Source organism: Sorex fumeus, unplaced genomic scaffold (assembly GCF_029834395.1).
Source record: "Sorex fumeus unplaced genomic scaffold, SorFum_2.1 ptg000051l, whole genome shotgun sequence".
Lineage (NCBI taxonomy): Eukaryota > Metazoa > Chordata > Mammalia > Eulipotyphla > Soricidae > Sorex > Sorex fumeus.
In genome coordinates this window covers 11,527,669-11,540,679 of record NW_026606108.1, presented here as the reverse complement: position 1 = coordinate 11,540,679, position 13,011 = coordinate 11,527,669, and the positions used below count along the sequence as shown (strand labels likewise).

The 13,011-nt window shown below is 48.7% G+C and overlaps 1 protein-coding gene across 2 annotated transcripts in view; it reads right to left on the bottom strand.

The window, feature by feature from the left end:
- PDE6A (phosphodiesterase 6A) overlaps window positions 1–13,011 on the bottom strand; it is a 66,749-nt gene that overhangs the window by 17,167 nt on the left and 36,571 nt on the right. For both annotated transcript variants that reach the window (XM_056124597.1, XM_056124598.1), the window contains 9 exons: window positions 11,908–12,057; window positions 10,701–10,844; window positions 7,335–7,400; window positions 6,841–6,987; window positions 4,545–4,652; window positions 2,989–3,098; window positions 983–1,070; window positions 718–818; window positions 45–152 (listed from right to left, as the gene is read on the bottom strand). In XM_056124597.1, the coding sequence (XP_055980572.1) occupies window positions 45–152; window positions 718–818; window positions 983–1,070; window positions 2,989–3,098; window positions 4,545–4,652; window positions 6,841–6,987; window positions 7,335–7,400; window positions 10,701–10,844; window positions 11,908–12,057 (1,022 nt within the window). The remainder of the gene's footprint in view (window positions 1–44; window positions 153–717; window positions 819–982; window positions 1,071–2,988; window positions 3,099–4,544; window positions 4,653–6,840; window positions 6,988–7,334; window positions 7,401–10,700; window positions 10,845–11,907; window positions 12,058–13,011) is intronic.

The window sequence follows — 13,011 nt, the reverse complement described above, 5'->3', positions numbered from 1 at the left end:
CACTGTACTATCCCTCTGAACCATCGAAGCCCCTTTTAACTCACATAACAATCTCCTTCCGAGTCTGCTCCAGCATCATGTACTGCGTCCACTCCTGTTCACTCTCATATGTCTTAGACTGGTCCACGATTTTCTGAAACATGGTTCTCTTCCTACCAAAGACACCAGTTTGTTACCTTAGCCTGAGATAACAGACACAGCTCAGAGTCATGTCTAAGACTAATTCAGTCCTAGTGTCTTCTCCAAAGGTTGATCAGACCAATCAGAACTAAGGTGCTGACTATTGTTACCATCGTTGTTATTGCTAAAATGGGAGGGTCTTCCAGGCCAGAGAGAGAGGCAGTCCAGCAGGTTGAGCACATGCTTTGTGGGAGCCAGGTTCAACCCCACTGGCATGGCAAAGGATGGCCCCACCAGAAACTTCCCCAGGCCCCTGCACAAGGGGTTGCTCCAAGAACCATTGAATATGGCCTAAAAGCAAAACAAATACAAGTTCTTAACTCCTTTGTGGGACAAGAACCATAGTACAGAAGGAAGGGGATTTGCCTTGCTTGTGGCCGACCTAGGTTCAATCCCAGGCATCCCGTAAGGTACCCCTGAGCCTGTCAGGAGTAATTCCTGAGTGCAGAGCTAGGAGCAACCTCTGAGAACTTCCAACTATGTCCCTCACCTCCCCCCCCCCAAAAAAAAACAACAAAAAACGGGAGGGGTACCAACTTGAAATATAAGGCGAGGTCTGTGGCAATGATGGCTATGTCCATCATGTGAATTGCGTGCTCATGCTGCCTGCGATTGAGATTTTGAAAGATATTCAGGGCCTAAGAAGAAAGCAGTAAAGAGATGTGAGAAGGGATGGGTCACCCGATGATCAAGCATGTCCCCGGGCGCAGGGGAGAAGCACTGTCTCGCACTGCTCAGGTTCCAGGAGATGGTCCTCTCCTGGGCAGGCCGGAAGCCAGGACAGGCGACTTCTCCAACTTACGTCATCTCTTAGCAGTGTTTTTCCAAACTCCAAGTGGTGTCTCTCCAAGATGGATGACCCATGGAGCTTGGCCAGCGGGTTCTGGGATCTGAATGAGAGAGATCGAGAATCAGCATGGAACGGCCAGGGGAGAGGGTGCAGGCATCATTCAGATTCCCTCCTCCTGATTCTGTGCCAGAGAGGATGATGTGTGGGGATGTGAGGGAGAATCTCCCGCGGCCAGCTGTGGGGAACAGGACTCATCTCGGGCCCTAACTCTCGGTTTTCTCTCCAAATGAGCCTTGGCCTCTTTTTTTCTTTTTTAAGTCAATGAGGAGATTTTATTTTTATTTTGTTGTTTTCTGGAGCCACACCCAGTGCTGTTCAAGAGCTACTCCTGGCTTTGCACTCAGGGATCACTCCTGACAGTGCTTGGGGGACCATATGGGTGATAGGGATCAAACTTGGGTTGATCTCCTGCAAGTACTATCTGTTGTACAATCACTCTGGCCCAGCCGTGGCCTCTTTGGGGTTCTGAATGCCTTAGACAGTTTATTGCTCAGTATGGACATATCTCCCCAAATTAAAAAAGGCATAAACACGCCCCCACACGCACTGTTAGAGGTACGTGAGTCCCTTCTAACCACCCACGGACACTATGAAGGTCACCCAACCCCTAGTCCTCCCTCCCTGATGCTGGTGAACTCCCCCAGGCTCTGTGTTCATTCATGTCTGTTCAGCAAATACCCGAGGATTTGCTGTGCTCTCAACACTTCCTTTCACACAGGTAAAACATGTGAACACAGGCTCAAGCCATGGAGTATGCGCACAGCTTAAGAGACTCTGAGAGCAGGTTTGAATCTTGCTAGAGGGTAGGATGAGGGTGGAGGGGCAGTCCCAGCTCTGCCCAGTCCTCAAAGGGGTCCCCAGGGCCCACTGACAGTGTAGCTCTCGCACGGTGCTCAGAGGCTGTCTTGGCTCTGAGGGGATGTGGTGAGTGTTTTCTGATGAGTCTGACCCGCTCTCCCAGGCATCTCCTCTGCTGAGCAGAAGCTGCCCTGTGAGTGTCTGGAGAGTTATAAGGCCAAGAGCGACCTACTGTGGTGAACAGACTGACTTCGGTGTCTGGCGTCTGCGCTCAAATTAGTTTAGCCAAGGAGGAAGGGGAGGAGGAGACGGAGGGAGTTTGATATATTTTTTCCTATTGCTGCTGCGAAAATAAATTGCTGTTGATGTCATGACTTAAAGCCACCATTTATCATTTTATAGCTCCGGAATTCCGAAGCCGGAAGTAGATCTGCGGGGTGGGGGGTGGGGGGCTGCATTCCTTTTGGTGGCTGGAGGGGGAAGCTCTTCCTGGCCTTCTCTAGCTTCTCCAGACAGCCTGCATTTCTGGGCTTGGCACCATCCTCCATCTGAGAACCCGCCTCACTGCAGCATCACTTTTTGCTTTTGTTTTGTTTTGTTTTGTTTTGGAGGGTCACACCTGCAATGCTCAGGGGTTACTCCTAGCTCTGCACTCAGGGATCACTCCTGGTGGTGCTCAGGGAACCATATGGGATGCTGGGGATCGAACCTGAGCCAGCCTCATGCAAGGCAAACACCCTACAGCTGTACTATCTCTCTGGCCCCCCCTTCTCTTTTCTCAGGCCTCCTAGCTCCTTCTTTGAAGAACCCCTCTCATGAGGTGGGGTCCACTTGCACCATCCAAGATACCCCAATATTCCAGTACTCTTCACTTAGTCACATCTATGAAGTTCCTCCGGAATGAAAGGCAACATTTTCCCCAAACATTGAGGTGCTGACAGAGTTAGGTGCCTATTGCAGGGATTTCACTGGAGCCAAAGGATGAGGGGGGGGAAGAGAGAGAGAGGGAGAGAGAGAGAGAGAGAGAGAGAGAGAGAGACAGAGAATCTGAGTAAGATGCACCCCCCCCCCACTCCCACCTCTATTCCCACAGATGAGTCTAGCCAGTCAGACTTGAACAACAAAACCCAGGGCAGGAGCGGGTGAGGGGGTTGACTCACTTCATCTGGTAGAGGTTGTTGGTGCCTCTGTGGTCAATGTCATGGCAGAAGGCCGCGGTGACCATGGCCAAGGCCTCCAGATCCGTGAAGTACCGCTTCAGTTTCCCCGTCTGGAAGGACAGTCAGAGGACCGCTCACTCTGGAGGGGGCTGAGGGCTGGCTAAGCAGGTGAGGACTAATAGGGAGCTTGGAAGTATATGTCTAACTGTGACTCCGTAGGGTTTACCAAGGACTGAAAGGTTTCTGGCAGGAAGGACGTTCAAGGCTAGAAGTGTTGGACAGAGCTATCCAGAGTGTTGGAAGCGTTGGACAGAGCTGAGCCCATGGAGCCCTTGGGCCTCCATCTTCCCGTCTGCTCCCTGGAGCTGGAGTGTGTGGGACTGTTTGTTGAGAAACTGTGGCCATTAGGTTTTAGGATCGCAGGGCCATCGAACATGACCAGACTAGAAACACAACCCTCCCAGTCAGCTCTATAGGCTTGAGTGTGTGTCCCAGGAGAATCTTGCCCTGAACAGCTTGAAATAATAACTCTTGTTTGCACAGGGTGTTGCCGTGGAGGGTTCAAGAGAGCAACAGAGGTACAACGCCAAACAAAGCTCTCAGAAATAATCCGATGAGAGTAGAGCCACAACTCGCCCCTCTGGCCAGAATTCCTCCCTCTTGCCCTCCGGCTTGACCAACCAGGGGAAGGAAAGAAAAAAGGAAGAAGGGCCAAAGAGAAAGGACAGCGGGGAGGGTACTTGCTCGCCTTGCATGTGGCTGATCCAAGTTTCTATCTGGCATCCCATTTGGTCCCCCAAGCACCACCAGGATTAATTCCTGAGTGCAGAGCTAGGAGTAACCCCTGAGCATCACCAAGTGTGGCCAACAAAACAAAACAAACAACAACAACAACAAACAAGGGGCTGGCTCAGAAGGCAAACACTGTAGGCTGACTGCTGTGAGACTCACACTCAGATGGGGGTGGGGAGCGGGGGCAGGGCAGGGGCGGCTCACCAAGGCAGCTGCGTAATAGGGGGACAGTTTCTGTTTGGGGTCATGAAAGTGACTGCAGAGCACTCAGTGCCCTGACTCACATCCTTAAAAATGGTGTTTTTTTGTTGTTTTTTTTTTTGGTTTTTTGTTGGTGCTCAGGGAACCATATGGGATGCTGGGAATCGAACCCAGGTTGGCTGCAAGCAAGGCAAATGCCCTATCCAATGTGCTATTCTTCCATCCCTCTCGGAGAACCCGGCAAGCTACTGAGAGTAGCTACACACAGCAGAGCCTGGCAAGCTCCCCGTGGTGTATTCGCTATGCCAAGCACAGTAACAACAAGTCTCACAATGGAGACGTTACTGGTGCCCACTTGAGCAAATTGATGAACACTGGGACGACAGTGCTAAAGTGCTCTCTCTCTTTATATATATATATATATATTTTTTTTAATTTGTTGCTGCTCCTATGCTTCTCTGGTCTTGGGATTCATTTTCACTAAGCATGCATGCCACTTCAGGATAAAGACCAGGCAAACCCTGCAGCTGCCCACACACCACCCACCCCCTGCACCCACATACCACCAGTAGTGAGAACATGGTCTGACCCACGTTGAAGCCATGCCGCCAGTTGTGGTAGGTGATCCTGCGGTAGCCTTTACTGAGCGAGTACATGAACCGCACCAGCACCTGCAGACATGAGCACAGCCATGAGACAGGTGCACCCCGCTCTGGGGTGCCTGCCAACGCAGCATCCTGGGGGCCTCTGAGCGCAGCATCTTAGAGGCCTCCAGGGCACTACCCTGGGGTCCTTCGAGCCCGGCCTGGAGCCCTGCACCTCTGAGCACAGCATCCTGGGGCCTTTTGAGCCCAGCTCCCCAGGGAGCTTGGGAGCAAATCTGTAGAGGCATCAGTGCCATGACAGCAACTTGCCAAGTGCTACTTACATTTTGGGTTTTTTTTTTTTTTTTGGAACATACCTGGATGTGCTCAGGGCTTACTCCTGGCTCTGCACACAAGGGTCACTTCTGGTGGGGCTCTGGGAGTATTCAGGGGGCTGATGATCAAACCCTGGTCAGCTGCGTAAAAGGCAAGCACCCTACCAGCTGTGCTATGGCTCTGGCCCCAGTGTTAGCTACAGTGAAATGGGAATATCATGCAGCTGAGGAGACAAAACTCACTCCTCTTGTGATCTTCACTGGGGACCCCCACACACCCTGCCTCACAGAGTGAAACCAAACAGGTCTGTGAATTGGGGGGTCTCCAACCTGAGTGCACATCAGCATAACTGGAGGGTTAGTTAAAAGAGAGAGAGACTTAATTAAATCAAGGTTTTGCTTATTAAAAAAGAGAGAGAGACAGAGAGAGAGAGGGAGAAGAGAGAGAGAAAGAGAGAAGCAAGGGGAGAGACAAGAGAAAAATCAAAGTATAAGTGCGGGGGGGAGAGAAAGGAGAGATGAAGAAAGAAAGAAAGAGGGATAAAAGTACATATGGAAGATTAAATTACAGACCTTAAAATTGTCCCTTGGATTTAGGATTATTTATTTATTCGGGCTTGGGGCCACACCTGGCTGTGCTGAGGGGTGACTCCTGGCTCTGTGCAAAGGAACCACTCCCAGTGGGGTAGGGACCGTATTGTGGTGTTGGGGATCAAACCCTCGACAGCAAGACAAGTGCCTTCCTCACTGTCCTATCCCTCTGGACCCTGACACAAAGATTATTTTTAAGCTGGTTATTTGGCTTTTGTTTGTTTGTTTTAGTGAAACCAAAATAGTTTTTAGTTAAATGAATATACTTCGATGTGAGAGGAGACAAAGAGAGAAACACCTGTTCAAAAGAAAAGCTGGGCTTGAAAAATGCTTAAGCTGGTTATTTATATGAACCAACAGATTCAAAGAAAGTTTTGCAAACAGGTGAGTGGTTCCCCTTGTGTAAGAGATACTGGGATAAATGTGTCCATTTGTCGTGGTTTCCCTTCCTGTTGCAAGAAGAGAGATTCTCGGAGATTGAACTGCAGAGGGTGGAGCCAAGAGAGTGGGCGGGGGGAGAGGGGGGGTGCAGGCTTCCTCTCTGTGCCTGCAAGCATTTGGTTACCAGCCTCTGTTCTCCCACCTTCCCTAGACTGTCTTCCTCCTTTCAAAGATCGAGCCCTGCGGTCCAGGATTCTTATTCCCTCTTTAACTGAAGGTGATATGTGGTGGGGGCTGGCCAGAGCCTTTTCTGAATCGCCCGGTTTTTCTGGCTCTTTTTCATGCATTCAGAAGGCACAAACTTCTATTTGTTTTTCTCCTGCGAATCTGCTGGTCAAGTAGAGCAGGAGGACTCTCAGGAACTCAGGAGAGGGAGAACATTTTTCCCCCATACATGAACAATGTGTACTTCTGGCACTTTCTGGGCTGATGCTATGTGAATCAGATCTGTCCGTGACCTGTGCACACACAAAACAGGTGCCACTTCTCCAATTGCCCAACCCCTGGCCATCTTTTGGTTTTGTGAAATGGGTGTTATGTGAGTACATGCAAGATGCGTGCTCTAGCACTGCGCAACATTCCTGGCCCCCAAGAAAGTTCTGTTTAGATGAACTGAACCCACACTTCCCAGCCTTATTCACCCCTAGATAAGTTTCTGCATTCCATTTCCTCAATGCCTTCAGAACTTGGGGCGTGGGAACCATAGGAAGCCAAAGTGTCCAAAACACCCCAGGTCAGAGGAACACGTGACTTATCAGGACTCCTTTATGCAACACAACGAGTGCTTTCAACCCTAAAGGTCAAGGAAACACTTCTTTCAGGCGGTTTGTAGACTGATTTTTTTTTTAAAGCAAACAAGAAAAAAAAAAAAAAAAAGGAGGCATCACAGACCTGGTTCTTGACCTCACCTCCTGAGGAATGTGAAATTTTTCCACCACTTTGAGCTCATAATACATCTGGATCCCACATTTCACCAGTTCCAGTTCCGTCAGGGGCAAGTCGCTGAAGTGGAATTTATTAATTTCGAATTTCTCTGCATCTGGAAGCTCTGCTTGCTGTGTGATGATAAAGTCAAAAAACTCTATAATTTGGGGCCGGAATGATAGTACAGTGGGTAGGGCACTTGCCTTGCACATAGCTGGCCCAGGTTCGATCCCGGGCACCCCATATGGTTCCCCAAGCTCCACCAGGAGTGATTCCTGAGTGCAGACCCAGGAGTAACATCTGAGCAAGCACTGCTGGGTGTGGCAATCTCCCCCGCCATCACCACCACCACCAAAAATAAGTTCCAAGATCTTCCCTGCTTCCTATCAGCTCTGCCCCAGCTCCTGTCTGTTGGGGAATCAGAACAAAGTGTCAGGGACCCTGGTGGATACTAGGTCAGTGTCACTGTACCACTCACCAGGATCTCAGCCAGCTCCTCTTCCTCACATTCCCATGGCTCCTTCCCATATACCTCTCTGGTTTTCTGCCACACCCAAAAGGCAGAGACAAAACAAAGGGTTAAGGAGACACAAGTATGCCACAGTTTTTCCATTTCTGTTTTTCTCCTTCCTCCAAAGTCCCTTGCAACAGTAACCCCAGCTCAGAGAGGCTGAGGGCCCTTTCGGAATTCATTGAAGAGCAACTTAAAGCCAGGGGCTTTGGAAGCTGTGTGCGAACTTGAGCTCTGCTCCTTACCTTGCAGGGCTGTTTATGCCACAGCCTTGACCTCATGACCTCATCTGTAAAATGGGGACAGTGAAAATCCTTCACTGAGGAATTGAAATGAGACTGTGCGAAGTCAAAAATGCTTATGCAACAAAATTAAATGATGCTTGTAAATCACGTCCTATAGTGCTTGGCACCTAGGAAGAACAAGAATTGTTTGGGGGGCGGCGGGGGGGGGGGGGGGGGCTTTGCATAGAGCCCTGGCACTTCCTGGCCCTTTTTGTGTGACTCAACACAAGCTCCCTCCCTTTCACATTTTGGGGGGGGGGTGTTTCTTTTTTTTTTTAATTGTTTTATTTTAATGAATCATTGTGAAACACAGTTGCAGACTTACACATTTTCATGATTATGCTTCAATGTTAGAGTTTGCTGTTATCTCCTTATCCACCTTCCCTCTCTGTTTTTTTTTTCCTTATGGGCTTAAAAAAGAAAAAAATTAAGTCCAGCCACTTATTTCTGATTTCTTACCAACACAGTCCATTAACCACTTTTTTAAAGGTCAGTGGGGGCAGAAATCAGCAGTGTTCAGTGGCTATTTCTAGTTCTGTGCTCAGGGATCACTCCTGACGGTATTTGAGGAACCATGTGTGGTACCAGGAATTGTACCAGAGTTGGCTATATGCAAGGCAAGCATCTTTTTCTTTCTTTTTTCCTTGGTTTTTGCGCCACACCCAGCAATGCTCAGGGGTTACTCCTGGCTCTGCACTCAGGGATCACTTCTGGCAGTTCTCAGGGGATCATATGGGATGTTGAGGATCAAACCCAGGTCAATCACATGCAAGGCAAGCGCCCTTCCCTCTGTCCTGTTGTCCTGGCACTGCAGAGCAAGCACCTTAAACCCTGGTCTAGCTCTCTGCTCCCCAAACGTCTATTTACTTTTTACTGGTTTACTTAGATTACACTTCCATAAAAATCATATCGGCATCATTTAACTAAAATTATGGGCTGAGACAAGTAACCAAGGTTTAAACTGAATGTTTTTGCCTTTGAGCTGATTGGTCTGGGGGCTGAAAGGATTAAATTTGTTGTGAAATTTTCCCAGGTGAGTAAATGACCTATGGAATGAGGATTATAATCCAGTGGTAGAGTACAGCCTTTGCAACTCTGAGGCCCTGGATCTGATTCTTGGCACTCCCCACCAAAACAAAAAAAAAAAAAAACAACTAAAAAAAATATATAGGGGCAGACGCAATAGGGAACTTGCCTTGCATGTGGCATCCCATATGGTCCCCTGAGCACCACCACGATTGATTCTTCAATGCAGAGCTAGGAGAAAACCTTAAGAACCACTAGGTGTACCCACTCACCCCCTCCAAAAAATAAAAAGAGAGAAGGAAGCAAAGAATTTGCTCATTAGCTTGATACAGATTGTGCTACCTGGGCCAGAGAGATAGGACGGTGGGTAAAGGTGCCCGCCTTGTGCTCAGTGGACCCAGGTTCAATCACTGGCATCCCATATGGTTCCCTGAGCACCGCCAGGAGTGACCCCTAAGTGCAGAGCCAGGAGTAAGCCCTGAGTGGCTCTGGGAGTGGCCCAAAACAAAACAAAAGAGTGTGAGACCTACTCGATCAGCTGGTGATTTGGGGACATTGTTCTCTCCTCCTGAGCCATTTTTCATGTCCATAACAGAGACAGAAATACTTGCCTTGGCTCCACCCCACCTTTATTGGGTCAATATGAGAATTAAACAAGATATAAGTTGCCTTATATACTACAAAGTGAACCAGGGATCATAACTCAATAGCAGAGTATTTGCCTTGCACATGTGAGACTCTGTATTCTATCCTCATAAAATAATCAATAAGTAAATAAAATGAACTGAAGTTTATTGTGATGAAGCAATGTGAGGGTCTCCATAAACGTCTGATTTCTTCTGGCATACTTCTTTGCTCACCAAACTCCTCTGTGATCTGTCTTCTCAGTGAGCTGAGATTTTGAGATTTTGAGATTTTGTCTCTCATAGTAGGTGCTATAGTTGAAGAAACTCCATATTTAGTACTAAGTTAGCCTAAACATAGTGGTAAATGGACTGTCTACAGTTGTTAAATCAAGACTGAAATGGCCCCTGGAAGGATTAGCTGTCTAGTTCACACAGACTAGCCATTATTTAGCACTTCTGGCACTGAACCATTAATTCACCCACATCTACATCCAACATCTATCTGTTTATCCAAAACAGACATCCATCTATCCATCAAACCATGATGTGTGGTTCTAGTCTTCCAATTCATCTACCCATCCAGTTACCCACCCACATATGCACTCATGCATGCATGCATCCATCTATCAACACATACACTTATTCATCCACACATCCATCCATGCATACACACATGCATCCATTCATCCATCTACCTCTCAATCCGGGCTGGAGCAATAGCACAGCAGGTAGGGCGTTCGCCTTACACGCGGCCAACATGGCTGACCCGAGTTCGATTCCTCCGCCCCTCTCGGAGAGCCCGGCAAGCCACCGAGAGTATCTCGCCCGCCCGGCAGAGCCTGGCAAGCTCCCCGTGACGTATTCGATATGCCAGACACAGTAACAACAAAGTCTCCAATGGAGACGTTACTGGGCCCGCTCGAGCAAATCGATGATCAACGGGAGGGCCTTTACCTTACCTTTACCTCTCAATCCATCAACACACCCACCAACCCATGCATCCACCCACTCTCACACATCCCTCCACCCACCCACCCACCCATATACCAACCCATGCATTCGCCCTCTCGCCCACCATCCTCCATTCATGCATCCATCTACCCACCCACACATCCACCCATGCATGTACAGATCCAAGCATCTATCCATCTAGCCACCTACCCTTCTACCCACTAGTCTATGCATCCACCCAAACATCCATCCGCCCAATCATCATCCACTCACCCAACCAACCATCCATCCACTCACCCACATACCCACCCACAGCATCCCTGAGCTATGCAGAAGAAGCAGGAGACAGACCACCCCAGTCACCGCCCCCCGTGAAACTTGACATTCCACTTCACCCTGGCAACTGTGGTCTCTACTAGAGCAGACAAGAAAAGAACTTCACCCACCAGGATTTTCTGGATTTCTTCATTGTCACATTTCACATGATATTTTACCATGTCTTGGAAAATATCCTTCCTGTTTTCAAGTTTATTCATTGACTCATAGGTGTCAGGATTCAAAACAGACCAGCCCAGGAATTGAGTCAAAGACTGAAAGAAAAGAAAGGAGGAACTGGAGACAGATTGGCCAGGTTTGATCCTGCCTCTATAGCTGAGCACAAGAGTATCTAAGGGCCCGGGGCTAGAGTGATAGTACAGTGGGTATGGTATTTGCTTTGTACACAGCCACCCGGATTCTATCCCTGGCATTCCATATGATCCCCTGAGCACCACCAGGGGTGATTTCTGTGTGCCTAGCCAGGAGTAATCCCTGAACACCACCCGGTGTGCCCCCAATCTCCAAAAAATAGAGTAACGTTCAATTTTCTCAGCTGTAAAATAGAATTTACAGGTTATGCGCTGCTCTCTTGAAAGAGATGAGGTGAGGATAACATGTGATAATAGTTGGAAAGGAACTTTAAATAAAGCACTAATATACAGCAAGCAGTATTCTGTGTGTGTGTGTGTGTGTGTGTGTGAGTGTGAGAGAGAGAGAGAGAGAGAGAGAGAGGAGTGTTTGAATGTGTGTGTGTGGCTGTGTGTCAGTGAGTGTGTGTGTGGGGGGGGTTCTGGGGCTTGAACCCAGGGTTTCGTGCCACTCTGCCACTGACCTACATTCCTGAACCCTCCAGCATCACTCTTGTACTGTAATATAATGTCACAGAAAAACACATGTTGTATCAATGAATAGATGAGGGTATACAAGCATTCTCTGTAGTTTTGGTTTCTAGGCCACACCTGACAATGCTCAGGGGTTACTCCTGGCTCCGTACTCTGGAATTACTTCTGATGGTGCTCATGAACCATATGGGATGCCGGAGATTGAACCAGGGTTGGCTGCATGTAAGGCCAGCTGTGCTATCACTCTGGCCCCACTCTCTGTACTTTTTGCTCAGTGTGTCTTTGAACCTAAAAGCTCCTCGAAAGGTCTGTTCATTAGGAAAGGGAGGTGAAGACCTCCCTGCAGGCACATGGAGATACAGATGCAAAGCGGAGAAGATAAAGCCTGAGGCTGGTCGGAGCAGCGTTTCCATCCACAGTGGAGACCCCAGCAGCCCAGCCCGGGCAAAGCTGCCTGCAGGACTGCTGGCAGCATGGCTCCTGGCCAACATACCTCCATGAGCGTCTCATCCATTTCGTCAAAGGGTTTTCCATCTTTGCGATTGTAGAACGTGGCCACCCCAACAATCTCTTCCTTCTTGTTCACAATTGGCATAGAGAGGACATTTTTGATCATCCATCCAGACTCATCCAGAGGTTCTTTCTTCAAGAGAAGAGACAGTGGTTTCCCCCCAGGCCCTGGCTGCAGGAGCGTCTCTGACAGGTGGCAAGCCTGTGCTGGCCCAGACAGGCAGAGGGGCTGCGCGAGGGAAGAGCTGGTTGGATCCAGCATGGTGTTAGCCTCCAGACAGCTGCCAGGAGCAGAGAGGGCCTCTCCTTGGCCCTCTTCCAAGCGGAGAACTGCATAGGCTTCCTCCCCAGGGTGGCAGGGCCCTGGCACGCTGGCCCAGGCACAGAGTGTGGATTTTGAGGATGTACATGCCAGGCCGGCACTGGCCCAATTTCCAATGCAGGTGGCACTGGTAAGCTCTGGGTTTGATGGGGCATTGCTGGTGATCCTGGTGACTCTGAATTAACGAATGCATCAACCTTATACTCACCTAATTTTTGCCCTACTTTCTCTACTATTTCTGGCTGTTGTTTCATCTCTGTGGGCCCCTATTTCCTCTTCTTATTAGGGGGTCATAGTCTCTGCCTTGCAGAACAAACAAGAAGATGTACCATCTCTTGGCCAATGCCTTTGTGAGCCATTTCCCCACTGTTTGCACCTCACCTCCAACACATTCAAAATAGAAATAACTGGCCCAGCTTGTTTCTAGACTCCTGGTCCAAAGATTCATCAACTGGTGCAAAATGTGCAAGAAAGTGAGCTAGAAGCTGGAGAGACCATGGAAAATAAAGGTCAGATGGTGCCTTCAGGTTGCTGAAAGGTCAGTGAGCAAGTGCACTGTGGGGGAGGAGTTCTCCACGATATCTTGGGAGCCAGAGGAGAAAAGGAAACCAAAGAAGGTTACCTGGAATTGGAGTATTCTAATGAGAACATTCCAAGAATCGTAAGGTGGTGGAATGATAATTGTTATTATAACTAGCATAATGAAAGTGAAATGGGAAAGTTTTGAAGAGTTTTAAGCAAGGAAGTTAACTTAATGTAACCATA